This window comes from Notolabrus celidotus, chromosome 24 (genome assembly GCF_009762535.1).
Source record: "Notolabrus celidotus isolate fNotCel1 chromosome 24, fNotCel1.pri, whole genome shotgun sequence".
NCBI lineage: Eukaryota > Metazoa > Chordata > Actinopteri > Labriformes > Labridae > Notolabrus > Notolabrus celidotus.
Genome location: NC_048295.1, coordinates 2,828,147 through 2,841,271, shown reverse-complemented (window position 1 = coordinate 2,841,271; position 13,125 = coordinate 2,828,147). Strand labels below are relative to the sequence as shown.

The following is a 13,125-nucleotide window of genomic DNA, read 5'->3' as shown; positions in this document are numbered from 1 at the left end:
TTCATTAAAGTTTTGAGTGAAAGGGATTAAATACAGAGGTTTAAACAATCCACTGCTTTTGATCCGACCACATGTTAAAAGGCAACTCCAAATAAAATAAAATCTGTTTAAAAATCTCCCTAAAAGAGCAAAATAAATAGCGTCCAACAATAAAAAATGACCCGTAAGCTCTGCTCGTGGGTGCATGCGTTGCCCGAGCGATGTGATGTTTGGCTGAAGTTTATATCTCAATCTGTCATCCGTGGATTTCAAACAATCCCACACACACACCGCAGCCTTAACTCTGCAAAGCCTTCTTCTGATTCATCCTTCGTATGGAGTCACGCACACTCTCCGATGAGTCACGTTCAGCTTCATGTACTCTTAAACAGCCTTAAAAAAAAAACACCACATGTATTCTTAATATTTTCCATTTAAACACAGCTCTCTTTTCAGTTCATGCTCATGCTTTAACGTCACTTCGGCCTGAAAGGAGGTCACAAGTTTCACCTGGGATGCAAAAACAGAAAAGGTTTATCATTTGACCTCAGCTCCTCCTCAGCTATCACTCGTCTGCAGAGTTTCCCAAAACAAAATTCTGCTCCCATATGAACCCAAGAGAAGTTATCTCCTGTCTTTTAGTGCCTCTGCTGAGTTCCCACCTGTATAATCAGCAGCAGACAGATAGCAGCCTCTCGCTCCAGCTGCCGCCTCCCTCTCCTTTCAACCTAACCCGGCATTAAGACCTGCTCCGGCATGCTCAGGCTGTGAGGAGGGCTTTGTCAGACTGCTGTTTCAGGGATTCTTGGGAGCCCTGCTCCTTTTGTTTGTGCGCTTAGGAGAAGATTCAGGCAATAAATACCTTTTTCATACTCACGTGTCTGAACTTAGGCGTTTGTTTGCCTGCGGGGGAGAAAAATGTATGCCCTGCAGGTACAAGAAAACAAAGGAGCCTATCAGATATAAGGAATGCATGTTTCTGTCTTTATCTGGCGTGATGCATCGTGTAGTTATCCTTTAGTGTCCTCATGATGTTGAGCAGAGAGAGCACAGGAGATAGAGTTTAAACCAACCCCAGTATCCCTAGAGTATTCAACATAAATGAGACTCTTTAAGGTCCATGACACCTTATTTTTGTATACTTGTTTATTAGTTAATAGCTTTTTTTATGGTTGTTATTTATTAATTGTATTTATAAGTACTAGATTTTTTATTTTTTGATTCCAATTATTTAGGATTCCTACATTTGTTTCAATTAATGTTCTTATTTCCAGCATAATTATTTGTATTTATTGTATTTTCTCTTTAAATAACTTATTTATTTTTTATTAAATGCATTTGATACATTTTCATTTACATGTATTTATTTTATTTTTACATTTATTTACTTATATCTATTTTATTTCATTTTCATGACAGTAGTCAAGTGAGACCTTTAGAGGGGGCACTTTCCACTTCATGTAAGTGGTCAAGATGTGTAGTCTTTTGGAAATAACTTCTCATATGTTTAATTTTATTTCAGAAAGCAGTAACATTTGTCCAGACTGTGGCAGCGATCATGTGGTCCAGCTCGCCGTCCAGTCAGCTCCATACACCAGCACCCCGATCCGCCAGTCATCGAGACCGGACAGCGAGGACGATCATCTGGATTTGTCTCAGAGCCTTCGGAGCATCACTAAGGTTTCCTTCTATCTTCTTTTCTGTCATTAATGTACAAGTTTTTCCTCCAGAGTCTCACCTCTTCCACCTTCCTCGCTTCAGGATGATCAAACAGACGCCAGCATCAGCAGCAGCCCGCTACACGAATCCACGGCAAACACGGAGGATCAAACCTTCGTTACTGCACAGGGAAGCACCTTCTACATCGGGGACGGGCAGGGCGACACGTCCAGCTCCAGCGTCTTCTACAACACAGAGTCCCAGAGTAAGGAGGAGCTGGCCGGGAGCTACCACTACAGCGCTGCAGGTGCTACTCCACCTGAAGTCCCTGCACAGCCTGCAGGAAGAGCCAACCTGACTGGTGGGTTTTACTCCAACTTTTCTGAGTTCACTTGTGCAACTTCACACACTCCCATGGTGGTGTTTCCATCTCTGCATCCAGCCTGTCAGTGGATTTAAACCCCAGCATGCTCTGACTGTGAGGAGACAGAGGATACTTCTTCTCTGCCCTTTAATTATTATTCACAAACTGAAATAACTTCAAGTATGCAATTAGAGGGTACAACCAGCATAAGAGACTCTGTACTGTGCACATGTCCAACTGGATTCATCGCTCTGACGTGAATAATATCAGGAAATATGAAAAACAGCTCAAACTGAGGCCATAAAAATCCAACCGAGACTTAATAATTCTGATTTAAAGTGACATAAATCAGCAAAAGCTCACACTTGAGAACATGATCCAACAAAGTGACGTCTTAAAGAGTGTAAAAACTGGATTTACAGCTCAGTTAAGACGGCCGTAGACTTTTTACATTCTTAAGGATATTGGCAGGAGATAGGCAGATTGGAGGAAAGCCCAAACAGCAGTAAAAAGAGGTGATATATTCTGACCTAATTTGAATGCTACATGTCACACGGTCAATGTAAAACACATCAACTGAGGCGCACCATATAAACAGTTTATGTCAGCTTTATTGCCTCTCTAAAGATTAGTTTAAATCTCACTCCAGAGTGAACAAAGATGAGAAATATTTGAATGTTTGGGATTTAAAGAAGCTCTCTGTGTCTCTGTGAAAGCATCCCACTTCCTCCCAAACATCTGTCTGCCATTTTTAGACGGACCGCATGCTAAATGTGCAACAAGACAGATTGGAATCATTACTGCAAGTGATGGGAGAGGAATGAAGGCCTGGGAGAGGGACGGCCTGAGTTGTAATAATAGCTTTCTGCGTCTCCTTTTTTTGAAATGTACCGTGGCGGCTGCGCCAATAGCGTGTAATCTGTCCCTGTGAAACCGCAGTCTCACACTGGAGACAGCTCGAACTCATCCTTAAACGCTGACTGTAGTGAGTGGAGTGTGCTTTTTTTTCCCTGTGGCACAGTGCTCCCATTGTTGTAGAGAAGAGACTCAAACTTTCCTCTTTCTAAAAAAGGCTTTGTCTTGTGTGTGTTTCACCTCTACAAGGTTCAAAAGCCCCTCTGATCTCATCTCTAATCCCTATTTTTTTTTTTACTACAAACATGTTTGTTTTGGCCTCTGCAGGTCCGGCCCTGTCGTTTTTGAGTAGCTGTAAATGTTAATCAATGTTAATATTGCCTCTGTGGTCCATTTATTGCTCTTTAATGCTTTTGTGCGTGAGGCCTGTTGGCGATGCTGCTCTCTGCTGCGGGGAAATCTCGCCAAGGTTCCCAAAAGCAGAAAAAAAAACAAGCTTTTATGAAAGTCTGACATCGCTGCCAGGAAACTATGGCTTAGCTGTTAATGTAAGGTATCATTTGAGGGAATAAAGAAAGTTAAAGCATTGCAGTGCGAGTCGTTCTAAGACTAACCGGCTGTTGATTCGTCTGCAGACGGCCTGGACCTCCTGACTGAGGACTACGATGCGGTGGACCATCGGCTGCAGCTCTTCCTGGACGTGGAGATCTTTGAGGAAGAGGAGCACCTTCATTCTTTCTTAAAGGTGAGTACAAGTGAGCCTAACATGTATCAAAGTCTCTGAAAGCTCTTCTTTAATGCACTTAAGATCTTCATTTCAAGTTGCTCTGATTGGTGCTTACATCACGTGACGTCACATATTTTCCATCTGTAATCCAACAGGACAACAAACACAGATCAGATCTTGAGTTTAAAATAGCCATAACTCATGTGTGGTGTGTATTTGTGCAGGACTCTGTCGTTCCCACCAGAAGCACACAGAGAAATAGATTTTCAGGGCCTTTAATTCTCCACTGGAGCTTTTATTAAAAGCGTATTATTACCAGACTCTGCAGTATTTTTCCCCACGACAGCAGCCTGTGACTGATCGCTCAAATTTAGCAGCACATTGTTTTTATGTTACTGTTATTGTTTCTTTTGTTATTGCGGTTTACAACAGTCTTTTAACATATCTCCCTGATGGCCAAAAGACTCCGGCTTAACGACTGGTGACAACTTTAAGACCTGCAACACTTCAGCTGCGGTTTGCTCTTTGAGCACAGTCACTCCACCTCCAGGGAGTCCATTCAACCCCTTCCAAATCTTCTCCTCTCTGCGCTTCTTTCCCCTTTTTCCTCTCTTGCTCCTTTTTAATATGCAATGCATCCTGGGAGCTCTTCAGATCAGCAGGCTGCTTCTCTCTGCCGGACACCTGGACGAGGAGCAGAGAGCGGAACAAGACGGAGTGTGGCACAGCTGGAAACAGGAGGTCCCGCTCCATTCATCTTGGTTTGGTTTATTTATCCTGTGACAGTTTCCCTCGCTGTTGCACTTGTGTGTTTTCCGTTTGTGTTGTTTCTTAAGACCTTGATGCAACGGTTTGATTTAAAACCCCTCAGAGTTTCTGATAACTGGTGCAGACTTATGATGCTCATTACGAGGCTTTTTAAAATGCTCCCAGAGGAGGAGAGAAATCATAAAAATCCACTCTCTATTGTTTCATTAAAACACAAATATCTGCAACAGACGATAAACACTCGCTGATTTATGATGTTCTTGTGTTTTTAGATGTCGGCTGTCAAATTCGGGGAGCCGGGGGAGGTCCCCTCTCTGCTGGTGGTGTCAAACAAGAGGATCTATTTCTTGGAGTTGATGCCAGAAACACGGTGAGTTGAGCAACTTAACAGGACGCAGAAGTAAACAAGTTCAGCACGCATGAGAGCTCACAAATTAATATGATCTGCTTTGAATATACAGTCCTGGAAAGTAGTGCAAAAATCCTGCAAAAGGCATGAATGCATTTTTCTTACTATGATTCATGCATTATACTACATTATCCTATCTTAGACTCTTAGTTTGCAGGAACAAACACACACATATGAGCCTTCAGTGAAGCTGTTTCCAAACTGAGAAGAGGGAGAAAAGTAGTTGCACGCCTAAGCCTTCTTTTTATTTCATTCATGGCTGCAGGGTTTGGATTTGTCTGAGCAGATACCTGATAACTGATGATAACCTGCTCCTGATGATTCACACACATGCACTGCAGCATGTGTCACATGCAAAACAAGGTCCCTAATTTTGTGTGAATATCACAGTTAATACGGTAAATGTTGGATCTCGTGTCAGGCCGACTCCAGCAGGTGGACCTCGACCACGAAGAGATCAAAAAGATAAATGCGTGAGTTTTCAAACATGACTTGGAAGTATAAACTAAGTCAGTGAGATATTTCCGCAGCACATGCCAGTTTATCGAAAGAGTAATCAAAGCCCGCTGCTGTGGACTCAAAAGAGGGCGCCACACTTCAGTTAACAATTATGATTTGAACGCTGGTGTCGCCCCACACCCCTCCGTTTTAGGATGTGGATTACATTGCATAACCTGCGCAGGTTTCTGGGTCACATCTTGAGAACACATTGACCTCGCAGTGTCTGTGCGGACTATGGAGTATCTCCTGTTTCTCCTCCAGCCCCCTTTATTAGTTTTTCTCTCCTCTGTTACCAAAGCTTTCCCCCCTCTCATCCAAACAAGTCTGCGTTCCCTGAGACGTGAGCCCACGCTGGGACGAGTTTTGAAAAGTCAGACCACAGGAGCTGTCTTTTCTTGTTCTTGGCATTGCGTAGGAAACTTGTATTTTGAAGTTAATCCTTTAAAAATGAGGGATTGCATAATTTATTACCGTGATCATGCTGAGTAAACCTGGGCTTTAACAAACACACACACCTCCGACGTCAAGAAAAGCCTTTTAATCCATCCCATGGTGACCGTACGCTTTCTGCACTCTCCTCCCTGCAGAGGCCAGCTCTCGGATTGGCTGCAGAAGCGGGACAGCCACCCAATCATCGAGCTCAGCTACCTAGAAGTTGGGCTCGGCTCTCAGACCATACACATGGAATTCAGTGGCGGCGGCAGCAGCAGCAGCGGGGGCGTGGCCTATACTCTGCTGGTTCGAGACAGCCTACGATGCAAGCGGTTCTTTGGCTTGTTGACAGGTAAGAGGAGAGAGTGCCAAATAGGAGCAGAGTGGAAAATAACTTTTGTTTAATGTATGGAAAAACACATAAAGGGGGGAAATGTTATATTCTGAGGGAGGAACTCGCTCACCCTGCTCTGTTTTTACTAACTGGTTTCACTGGTCTCAGCTCTTCTCTGAGGGGAGACACCACAAAATAACCGTGGACAAATTTAGATGTAAAAACAAGTAGCAGAGTGCTGCAGGATCCCCAAGGCAGGTATGAGAACAGCATGTTCCTCTCGCAGGCATCGTGCCACAGAAACCTTCTCCCCTCACAAAATAATACTATACCATATGTGGGCTACATGACGCAGGTCTCTGCATCCCCCCCTCCTCTCCCTCCTTCTGCAGCGGGTTCACACAGACTTGCGTACATCCTGCCCAGACTTACTCGTCTGCAGCAAGGAGAGCACCAAGAGGCAGAGAGGAAAACCTTTTATTAGACAGGGGGGGGGGCTCCTGAGCGGGAGCTGGAATGTCTGGAAAAATATGGAAAATGAATTTGACAATACGCAGAAAACAGGAAAACATGTTGGCACGTGTGGGAGAAGCACAGCCGATCATTTCCACTTCACTTCATTATGAAAGAAGAGGTTTTTTCCATGATTGCTCTATTATATCAGCAAGATCAGCAAAACAACCCTCTTAATTCAGTCAACATCACATGATTGCATGATTAGAGGAGCAATTTCCTCTGCAGATATTGGACTCAGTCCAGCGTTCAGTCGTACAATTACACAGGAACTTATTTGTGGAGGTGCATGGAAAGAAGAACAATAGCAAGACGGTTATTTATTTCTGCAGGTTATTAATAATCCTCCTGAACCGCTCAGCAGGAGGAGGAGTCAGATAACAAATTAAAGCCCCTGTGAGGACATTTAAATGTCCCATGATCCTCTGAGGCAAAGATAACTCAGTGCTATTATGGCAGACATTCCCCCCTTAATGCCATCTGAACTCAGAATCAGCTGTAGTAATGTTCTGTCAGCAGAAACAGGGAAACGCTTCACAACAACAATCCCCGTCTTCGGTCCAAGCTGAGATAAAAAACCACAGCTGGAATGACGACGGCCTCGCTGGCTGGAGGAGGAGGAGGAGGAGGAGGAGGGGGAGAGGATGTGGTCGTAACTGGGACGGTTTTCTGGGGCTCAGAAACTCAGCGAGTCAGACATAACTTTATTGAAACATGAGCGATAACATGAGGCTCCTGGAGTCTGCAGCCAAGACAGACAAACGGGGGTCTTGTGGAGAATCTGCTGCTGTTTTCGTTGGCTGCTTTCTCTCTCTCTCTCTCGTCGGTTTTTGTTGTTGGTCTCAAACTGTGTCAAAGGAGATTTGGTCGAAGTGATGAGTGTATTATCCTCATGCTTGGAAACCAGAAATCTTTTCTTCACACTGTCCTGTCTCTGCCGTCCAACATATCAAATCATGCCCTGGTGTTTAATTCCATGTGATAATCATCAGGGGATTTGGCAGCCAAACAGTCTGGGTCTGAAACACAAGCAACAGGAGTTCTGACAAAGACCAGAACACCGACCAAACTTGGTTCTCCACCAGCTCGGGCCCGTCGCCTTTGTTTACGTGTGATCAGGATCTTGGATGGCACCTTGTTCAAAACTATGTTCACACGTTGTATAAGCGGTTGCGCTCGCTGTTCCTCCTCAACACGTGTGAGCGTTCTCCCAGCAGTGTGAGAGACTCTGACTCGGCTCCAATGCAAATTTGACTGAAAGGCAATCAAAGCTTTTTAAGCCCAAAATATGTCGAAGCAAACTGGAACTCATTTCTGGCTTCTTCTTGGTGAACATTTGAGTCCAAAGTGGAGTTAACAAGACTGAGAACAGAATTGGATCTGATTGAAGCTGCTGGGTTTTTGTTTTCTCTGTGCTGGTGCTAAAAAACACAGAGACATGATGGAGAAGAGGATTTTATAAGGCATTTTCTACTGAAATCAGAACCGCTAGACTCTATTTGAGTCCATAAATGTCACTGTTTTAAAGTTTGTTGAGAAGAAATTGCTGCAGGCCCATGAGGAGCTTTTATTTGGATATGACACAGGCTGAAATTACTACAGATGCATCTTTATGAGCTACAAAAACAAAGGAGACCATCAGCCCCAGGTTTGACTATTCCTACAAGTTCTTATTAAGTGCCAAATGAAAGGTCAGAGAAATCTAACACACCTTCTTCAGAGACGAGTTACAGTAGCCTCAGATTGTCACACCCAAAACATTCACGTTACAGACGTCTGAACACAAAAGCCAAACTCCATCTGAGACTTTCTTCTCCTGTCATTGTAACCATGTAAAGAAAGCCAAGAGGTCTCTGGTTGCAAGGTGTAAGGTTTCGGCTCCATAGACTCGCTGGGTGAGAAAATGTGGAGGAGCACAAAAGCGCTGGGTCACGCTCAGATTCACGGATTGTAGCGCATCATTGAGTGTGACAACAATACAGGGGAAGAGAGGACGCGGGGCGGTGTGGCTTCACAGTCAAGTTTGAATGGATGGAGTTTAAAAGGGATTTAAAGGGACACGGAGGAGGAGAGGGGGAAGAAAGAGAGAGGACGGAGATGGGTTGACAGCGGACTCTGACTCTGCCCTCCTTATGAAGAAGGTGAAAACATTAATACCTTTAAGTGGGTCACATGTGTCTGCTTTCTTGTGTCTATATGATACGTGTGTGAAGAGAAGAGGACATACTTCTCTGTGACACAAAACAAACACAGATATGACTCATGAGGGTGTGAGACCCCAACTAAGGGTCTCAGTTATTCTAAGAAGTCTTCAGCACTCTCTGATCTCCCCTCTCTGTTCTTGTCCTCCCTCAGGAATCGTCCGTGAGATGGCCCACGACTCCGACAGCAAGCTGCAGTCCATCTCCACCACCAGGCTCAACCCTCAGCACCACCTCTGGTACGCTGCACAGAAAGTGGCGGCCATCTTTGCTCTTATTTGTTTATTCCCTGAAAGATGTGGTCGTAACAGCGCCGGGCACATTTGTGTTTGATTAGGAGGTGTAAGTTAAAGAGCATTTCTGACACATGTTTAGTTGATTACAATCAGCTTTTTTTCTTGTTCTGTAAAAGCGGACCGCTAAATTAGCTGGTAAACCACATCTTAATTTGCAGCATGTGTTGTTGAAGCAAATACTAAAGCATGCATGTCATGTGTCCCCTCCTGTAGTTCTTCTACCGCTTCTTTGTTTTGCTCTCCTTGAACAGGAAACAGCAGCTTTACCCTCAGAAGAGAGGTGTGGTCGTCTTTATTAAAAGAGTGATTTCAGAGAAGAAGAAAATAAACATGAGGGGAAAACAAGCAGTCGTTTTATTGAAATCAGACATGCTTTGTGAGACTTTTTAGCACTTTGGACAGCCTTACAAACACCAGGAGAAGTCAAATAAACAGCACTTTGCCTTCACTGATGAATTCCCTTTTTATCATGAGGAGGAGATCCCTAAATTCAGTTTCAAATTCCCCCAATTTGTCCCCCACAATAAAGATGTAGAAACAAATGGAAGCAGCTCCTTCATGTGTTTCACGGCAGCTAACCACAGTCTACGAACACTTCACAGTGTTTTCACAACCAATTCCTGTCAGCTGTTATTATGTCAATTATCCCCTTTGCTTCACAGTTACTGTGAAACCCACCCCGTGATGTTCAAGTGCTTCCATGTGAGAGCGCCGCAGCACCTGCCGGCCACAAACCACCATAACTCTTTGTTATCTTTAGGGCAGATTGAAGTGTTTTATGCAAATAAATCTTCAATTGATGCAACACTGTCTTTGCTTCTCACAGGCCGCTGGTGTGTGAAGACATCCAGGCAGACGTGGAGGACGGTCAGCTGCAGTTTTTCTACATGCTGGCTTTCATCCTGCAAGGTGTGCACAAGAAACCAAGACCATGCATCACGTCTGTCTTCCTGTATCCATGTTTTTCACCTGCATTCTTCTTTCTGGGTCAGGTGTTGTATATGTTGAGTTGTGACAGGGTTCAAGACTCAACATGTAGTGCAGGATGACTGCTGTAGATGCAAATTGTCATGCTGCCAGTGCTAATTACATAATAATGCCTGTTTTTTTACCTTTCTGGGTTTATGCTTTTTGCATAAGTGTGGTAAAAGCACTAGACAACAGAAACAAACAAAAGATGAATGGAGGATGCACAAAGGGAGTTAATAGATGGTCAGTGATTAAAAAAAAAAAACAGAAAAAAAGGGAATAAAGACAAAAAAGGTTCAGTTTAAAGGTCTTTGAGAAAGTGAGGATTAAAGTCAGAGCAGCTGAAGAGACTGAATGATCATAAAAAACACTCAATGCAACCAGAAAGAGGAAATCCAAGAGCGGAAGCCAAAATAAAAACCCTCATAACAGTCCTGCAACCCCAGAAATGTGATAAAGTCCCAGAGAAGTCTGAGGAAAGGAGATAATAACAAAATGGATCTAGGAAGGGGGAAAATAAAGACGACAGGATTTGATTTGTGGGCTGATTCGAAGGCGCCTGTCAAAGACTCTTGTTAACAACCTCTGCTTTCAGATCATAAAGCTATTTGTTGATCTACAGGTTTAAATGTGCATCATGTGTGCAGTATCGTCAGGATGCCTCGCTTTCTCTGTGTGAGTCTGCATTTCTGAAAAAGCCAGGCTAGCTGCGGGCTACACGCAGCTGTGGAATTTGAAGTGCTGTCATTTTTGCGTGCCTAGATCTGTCTTCCTCTCTCTCTGCTCGCTGCTCTGGAGATGAAGTTTGAAATACAGCAACCCAACTCGTAATGAAGCAGAAAAGCAGTAAAGCTTTCAGAGACATCATCGAAGCACTTTAATCTGCCGCCATAAATCAAACTGGAACGTTTTTATGTGTATAGTTGAAGACGTTTTTAAGATCTTAATAATGATGTTTCTGTCAGACATGAAGCAGTGAGGTAAAAAAGGGCTTCCGGTTTTTCTTTCAGAGGATCTGTGGACCCCCCTTACAGTCCTCGCAACCCGGGAAACCCTGTACCTCCTCAGAGAGGACCACCAGTGGACCAAAGGCTCGAACGGCCAGACAACAAACGAGGACAAAGAACCGAGCAGCGGGAGCGTGACTGTGTTAGAGACACAGCCAATCAGCTGCGTGAGCTCCGTCCAGCTGTGGCCGTCTGATCAGTGCAGGGTGGACATCCAGCTTTACGACGAGGTGAGGACGCTTTTCATTCTCTAAGAGCTGACATAGAGGATCAGACTTTTCTGTGATGGTGCAACATGCCACAAGTATTTATGAAGCCATGTCGTGTGTTGCATTATCACACTTGTGCAAACAGTCTTTGCAGTAGAGCTCTAAGCTGACTGATTGCTCTAATTGCTCCTCTTTTCACCATCACTGCAAACACAGCCGCACATTCTGCCGATGTCTTTGCTAAACCGGGTCATGGTGAAGTTGCGTTTGATGTCGGGGGAGTTCTCCAGCCTGGGATCAGATAAATGATTGAACACAATCACTGTTGTCTGGTTTAATTTCCACACTCTTGTCTTGTTGTTGTGTTTGTCCCGCAGACTGTGAAACAGGAGAAGACGTGGTGTGTGCACTCAGAGAGCACGGAGCTCCTCCAGGGTCTGCTGGCCTGGGTCAGAGCGCAGTGGGAGGCCATGTTCGGCGTAAAACTGGACACACGCTTGCAGGACAAAGCAGCATAACGGGGACGGGCACATGTTACAGACTCTGTGGTTGTGTGTGTTTGTGTGTGTGTGTGTGTCTTGTGAGCATTGTTTGCATGTTGGTACTGGGAAACGTTAAGTGAGCGTGAGTGAGTTTGTCTTTATTTTCTCTCCATGCAGTCTGCACTCAGTCTGCTCTCATTAAGCTTTCTTTCAAGCCAAGAGCTTGGAAATGATTGCGCTCATTCATGTGGTACACAAGCCTGTAAAAGCACTGGTTGCATAATTCTGCCCTCCAGATACCAACCCACTGGACTTCTCTACAGCTGAAATGGAGTGTGCCTTGTTTTCTCTGCAGCTGCTGTGTTATTTCTGCTGAAATGCACCTGAATGCATCGCAAATTGTTCTTCAGTCACCGCGCCGGATTCAGGGTTTTGGGAGCTCAGTGAGCGTCGAGTTGAGCTTGACGGAAGCCCTTCCTTGCCGTCTTGAGGGTGCACTGAGTTGTGACATCACGCGCTCAACACGAGGAAAGGGGGGCGCTCCCGAGAGGTCAGAGCTCACGACACTTGTCATCGGGGGTCACAAAACACCTTTCCTCCCTAATTAGGGTCTTGTGATGTCTCTGCAATGCATCATGGGAGCACTAAAGGATGCCACAAGTGCAAATCTGACACTCAAGAGTAAACAGTTCCATTATTATCTTCAGAGCGTTGGAGCAGGTGTTTACGTCTGTCGTTTCCTAACATGAGTGTGTTTCAGTTAATGATTTTCTCTGTTCTTCATGGTACTAAATCTTAGTTTCTCTGTGTATGACCTGGTTTAAAAATGTATTGAGAAATGTAGCTGCATGAGTTTGGTTTGTAGCCACTAGTATGTTAATCAATACATGTTCCCCTTCATGCAAAGATGCAGTAAAGATCAAATCTAACTCCTCCCCGGTGATTCATGTTAACATCTTTGACTTAATTTATTTTTTGTCAGCATTTTTTTCATTTTGGGATAAAGCACAAAGTGTTTATTTTTATATATAAATATGAAACATCTGATGTTGGAAAAACTAATTAAAAAGTTCTGTGTTAACGAGTTATGGCATCGTCTGTTTTCTTGAAAAGCTGCACATTTATTGTTGGTTTAGCTTTTAATAAAGCTCCTGTTGCTAATAACGAAGATGTTTATACACTATCTTCTTCATGCTTATGCATTGTGCTGCAGAATCTTACCCAGAAGATGGTGCTAGACTATGCAAAGAACATGCATACATGCACGTGGTGTAAGTAGTAATGCAGATTTTGCAGTGCATGTATGTGAAGGATAAAAACAGGTAAATACTCCTATTACTGATCAATAACAGAAGTATATATTTGAGGAGGTGTGACTTGTTACCTTAGCTGCAGAATGTTTTGGCTGCACTTTATGGGA

At 44.0% G+C, this 13,125-nt stretch overlaps 1 protein-coding gene across 4 annotated transcripts in view; it reads left to right on the top strand.

Moving 5' to 3' along the window:
• stk11ip (serine/threonine kinase 11 interacting protein) overlaps positions 1-12,788 on the top strand; it is a 29,073-nt gene extending 16,285 nt beyond the window's left edge. For 2 of the 4 annotated variants that reach the window (XM_034677720.1, XM_034677721.1), the window contains 9 exons: positions 1,502-1,659; positions 1,741-1,999; positions 3,493-3,602; positions 4,625-4,722; positions 5,850-6,046; positions 8,897-8,981; positions 9,865-9,947; positions 11,018-11,244; positions 11,601-12,788. In XM_034677720.1, coding sequence (XP_034533611.1) covers positions 1,502-1,659; positions 1,741-1,999; positions 3,493-3,602; positions 4,625-4,722; positions 5,850-6,046; positions 8,897-8,981; positions 9,865-9,947; positions 11,018-11,244; positions 11,601-11,741 — 1,358 coding nt within the window. In that variant the 3' untranslated portion in view covers positions 11,742-12,788. The remainder of the gene's footprint in view (positions 1-1,501; positions 1,660-1,740; positions 2,000-3,492; positions 3,603-4,624; positions 4,723-5,849; positions 6,047-8,896; positions 8,982-9,864; positions 9,948-11,017; positions 11,245-11,600) is intronic. The other 2 variants (XM_034677718.1, XM_034677719.1) reach the window with 1 other exon arrangement.
• Positions 12,789-13,125: the final 337 nt, after the last annotated feature.